At 36.9% G+C, this 4,809-nt stretch overlaps 1 protein-coding gene across 1 annotated transcript; it reads right to left on the bottom strand.

Moving 5' to 3' along the window:
- Positions 1 to 1,894: 1,894 nt before the first annotated feature.
- LOC110033315 (thaumatin-like protein 1b) lies at positions 1,895 to 4,520 on the bottom strand. The gene is made up of 4 exons (XM_020737245.1): positions 4,317 to 4,520; positions 4,122 to 4,238; positions 3,485 to 4,064; positions 1,895 to 2,078 (listed from the first exon to the last, which is right to left on the bottom strand). Exons 1-4 carry the CDS (start codon positions 4,384 to 4,386, stop codon positions 1,895 to 1,897), a joined length of 951 nt encoding a protein of 316 aa, XP_020592904.1. The 5' UTR covers positions 4,387 to 4,520.
- Positions 4,521 to 4,809: the final 289 nt, after the last annotated feature.

The raw sequence follows: 4,809 nt of genomic DNA on the forward strand, positions 1-4,809 counted from the left end.
AACATTATTTCATATGATACCTGAGAAAGTGCAACGGCCAGTTTAATCAACAAGTAGGTATTATCACTTTACTTCCCACTCTATTTAGAGGAAGTTTTGGTCGTCTAAGGACAAGTAGGATAAGAAACACAATGAAAGAAACGAGAACTGCAAGCACAAGAAAGTGTGGTTTTTTGTAAAAATACGGGGTAGAATTGAGCAACATGCCCTTACAATCCAAACACTATAAGGTTATAGTAAAATAGTGTAATTAGCATAAATTTTAACTTTACATTGCTTTTATGTAGATTTCTTAGTAAAAAATTTGTCGTTCTGTTTAGTCACACTATGATCACTTTAGTAAAAATGATTGAGGCAGTAGGTTCGGAAGGCCACCGCCACCATGCTAGAATTTCCACTTTGAAACGAACATTCCTACCTCCAAGTATTGCATCATTTGGTGAAGAACAACGTGTAGCAAGAGCTGATAATGTAAGAACGTAAATTATTTTTCATTCTAGTTAATTTCATGTGAATAATTATCAAAACTAATTTAATTTAATTTTTATAGGATAAGATTCTGGAAGCTGCCAATCATGCGCTAGTGCTAAGAGAAAGGCGGATCGAGCACCCACGATTCCTCTATGAAATAAAAATTGTAGGATTTGAATGCATCAGACACTTAATTTACATCAAACTAGGCCATAATTTTATAACTGCACTGGTCGAGAGGCGGTGCCCCACAACCAAGACGTTCTATTTGTCTGTTGGTAAGAAAAAATTAGTTTCACATTTATATATTAGTTTAATAAGTTCACTTTTTTTTTTTTTTTTACTCATACATTGTACAAATCTATCAGATGGGATGACTGTAACTCTACAAAAAGTTCAAATACTCCTCGTTATAAGGATAGATGGAAATGTCGTAGTAGACTTAACGTTGTTAGCCAGGGTTGCGCTGGCCAATTTGGCTGGCATATTTTGATGACATGTTGGGTAACCATCCCAGAGATGACATTATATATCACCACCATAACGTTACATAAAAATTCTATATAGGATGGTCTCATGCACATGCTATTGTCTCATTGCATTGGCTTCACTAGCAGTTTTATAGGAATTCTTATGTGGATTTAACACCACGTAAATTTTTGTGTCAAGTTAGGATCTACATCATGGGTATTTATTTAATTTTTTTGTGTGCTTCAATTGCTTAAAAGGGAATTTTTAGGTGCTCAGAAATCATATAATTTGGCCAAAAATATATCATTTCCCAAAGTCATATATTCATAAATAACACTTAATCCAATCCCATACACTACAATAATTAATCATCTAGGCAAAATGACGCCAAAACCTACCAACGCCTCTCACACCAAAATAAATTATTAGGCTGAAATTTATATATATATATATATATATATATATATATTTGGTCTAGTGGGCACCAAATACTGATTCTCCCAAAGGGTTGAAAACCCTGGTGTGCTTGCTTCTGATTCGAAGAGCCCGCGCCACGGGATTCGAACCCCAACCCGAGAGACTTACGCCAGAGGCCGCATGCACACAAGCCGAAAATGATACATATATATATATATATATATATATTGTCTTATTAAGAAAAATATTAAAAGGCTAAACATTGATTACAAAACATTTGACTTGCTCCATAAGGAAGCGAGTGTGGGGCACCCATAATGATGTTCATTTTTTTTTTTCATTTAGTAAGAATATTATATCAATTTTGATTAATATGAACCTTAAAATTATTATTATTTTTAAAATGAGTATGAAAGAAAAGTGATAAATTGAAATTTATCTAAAACTCATTTTAAAATAAATTGAATAATTTTTAGATTCATCTTAATAAAAAAATATAAATCAGAATATTAAAAATCAAAAAAAAAAATTTCCCCTATACTAAATTACTTAAAAAAAGACGGAGTAGATGTGATAGCCAAAATATAAGAAGGATGGGGATTGCCGGCCACATGTGTTCTTTAATGGCTTCACTCGTGTCCACTACACCCATAAACACCATCGTGTCATTTATTAATGGTATCCCTCCGGCTCTTGGAATATTCTCCCCTGCTTTTTTGCTGCAATCAGAACAAAAAATATAACAAAATTAAAAAAAAATTCATAACAAATTTTAAATCTTAATCACAATATATATATATTGGCTTTATTGGCTTTAAGAAGATGATACTCAAATTATTAGACATATTAGGGACAACTGGAGACTCATACAATAAGCCTTTGGTCATTCCTTTTAATATATATATATATATATATAAATACACACACGTATGTACATACATATATACATACGTGTGTGTGTGTAGACACACACATACACACACACATATACTAGTCTATATATATACACTATTTTTTATCAAGTATGATAACAAAAATAGAAGATTATAACAGTCGATAATAAACATAAAAATTTTGTTGAAAAAATTTACGAAATAAATTATTTAAATTATTTATAATAATATTTAAATTTAATTACAAAATATTCTTTTCTGCTTAAAATTTAAGAAAATGAGGTATAATTCTATGCAATGAATATGTATAACGAGCCTATCACATGTGACAATAAATAACAAAATTTAATGCATGAAGCAACCAACATACATAAGATAATGTAGGGTCTATGAAAGAGTTGATTTTATGAACTGATATAGTACAGTGATAATCGCGACATAACCACTGCTTGGGGCCCACATGACTCAACATGATGTGCTTATTAATGAGAGTCTTCAGCTACTATTATTAATCAAGTGCTCATAAGTAGGGGTGTGAACGAGCTAAACACGAGCGGGCTCAGGTTTAGCTAATGTTCGGCTCGTTTGCTTAGAGAGCCGAACACGAACTGTTCATGAATAAAAAGTCGTTTTGACAATTTTAATCACGTAGCCATAAGATGTTAAGAATTGGGGGCAAGATTTTAAAATTATTCTTTATATTAAAACATCATTTGAATCTAATTTAATAATTTTTATTATATTTTCTTAATTAATACTTTTGACTTATTATTAGCCTTGTAGATAATTTAATTTTTTCAAAATAATACTCACGAATATATATATATACATTGATGAGTAATATTTCGAGTCAAAACGAGTTGAACACAACTTTGTTTGCGTTTAACTCATTAACTTAGTGAACAGGCCCAACACTAACGAGCCGAACTAGAACTGTTAGCGAATCTCTAGTCGTTTGGACAGCCCTACTAATTTAATTTATGTTTGAACCGCGAGGGAAAACAAAATGTAACAATTACAAGACTTAATAAATTCAAGAACTAAAAATAGATTTATAAAAATAATTAGAAAATATTTTGACATTTCACTTTAATATAAAATAACCCCTGAAAAGTTGGAAATCCAGCAAAAAAGCTAATAAATCCTACGTGCGAATTACTGGGTTTCCAGTAAGCACTGATAAAAAAACAGAGTAAAGTTAGCAGAGAAGAAAAGGTAGAGTTTTTCTGTACCTGGTTGTGGTAGGACAGAAACTGATCTCATAATCCGTTCCCATCTCGCAGGTGAATGTAGAGCTCGCATCGTCATAGGCATAACTGTAAGCTCTAGGGCAAGCATTCTTGAAAAACTCAGAGTAAGACGACGGCTTGCAGGTGTTAGGGTTTCCATACTCCCCGCTGCAACAAAACTCCGGCTTTCCGAACGCCTCGCACGCACTCCGGCAAGCCACGCTCTTTCCATCCTCCTCGGTGGCGGAGACTCGAAGCTCCGACGGGCAGAGCCCGTTGAGATCAACGGCGCACCCGGTGGCACTGCATTTTCCGGCGGCGGAGCTTTTAGGGACGATGAGAATGGGGAGATTGTAGCCGTCGACAAGACTGACGTCGAAGAAATCCAACCCGCCGCTGCCGGCGAGGGTGAACTCGGCAAGTGTGGCGGGTGGGGTGGCGCCGCCAGAGCAGGCGAGGGTGCCGGAGTTGCAGTCACCGGTGGCGCAGGAGAATTGGGATGTGGAGGGGTTGGTGGAGCAGAGAGTGCGGCCCCAGAGACGGCCGGACCAGGAAGACGGCATGGAGAGGGAGCGAGATTCGCCTTGGGCGAGGGAGAAGCCGGTGGTTGAGGCCGGGGGGGCGGTCGAGCGAGATTCGCCTTGGGAGAGGGAGAAGCCGGTGGTTGAGGCCGGGGGCGTGCCCGCGCCGGAGAGGATGCCTGGCCAGACGGTGTAGCCGCAGTTGTTGGTGATGGTGAAGGTTGTGGAGATTGATACTGTAAATGCATAAAAAAGACAATTTTGTTAGAGGATGAAGCAGGGGAAAGCAGGGGAAAGCAGGGGAGGATTCTCACCGGGAGAGAGGAGGGAGAGGAGGGCGAGGAGAAGGTGAATTATTGGGGATGCGGAGGAGGAGGAAGCCATTGTTGTGCTTCGAAGGAAATGGGAAGAAGGGAAGTGGGAGGAGATTGGGGATTTATAGAGGGAGATTATGTTAGGAAGGAGAAGGGAAATGGGGCTGCGTGCTCCTTGCTGCTTGTGAGCAATTGAGCTTGAACACTGTTATGTGGGGTTACAGCACATACGTTGTGGATAATTTGTATTTATAGCTTTTAATTTTAAAATAAAAATATAATATTTAGATATGCCGGCAGTTTCTTGATGCATAAATATTTTCATTAATAACAGTTATTAATTAACGCACTTTTCTCAAGTAAGGAGTGCTGAAAAATAACAGAGCGCAAATAATTGATGGTTTGCTGGCAAAACAATTATATCAAATTTGTATAGGATGATGACAAAGACCAAATGAAAGGGTATCGATATGGTAATTCTCATCCAATTACT

The sequence above is a fragment of the Phalaenopsis equestris genome, unplaced genomic scaffold (genome assembly GCF_001263595.1).
Source record: "Phalaenopsis equestris unplaced genomic scaffold, ASM126359v1 Scaffold001134, whole genome shotgun sequence".
In the NCBI taxonomy this organism is placed as follows: domain Eukaryota; kingdom Viridiplantae; phylum Streptophyta; class Magnoliopsida; order Asparagales; family Orchidaceae; genus Phalaenopsis; species Phalaenopsis equestris.

Bases quoted from the DNA above. Each gene is read 5' to 3' on its own strand.
- LOC110033315 (XM_020737245.1), bottom strand. From the start codon at position 4,386: ATGGCTTCCTCCTCCTCCGCATCCCCAATAATTCACCTTCTCCTCGCC. The intron at 4,239-4,316 runs GTGAGAATCCTC...ATGCATTTACAG, and splicing joins CCTCTCCCTCCTCTCTCCCG to TATCAATCTCCACAACCTTC. The intron at 4,065-4,121 runs GCGAATCTCGCT...CCCTCGCCCAAG, and splicing joins CGGCTTCTCCCTCTCCCAAG to GCGAATCTCGCTCCCTCTCC.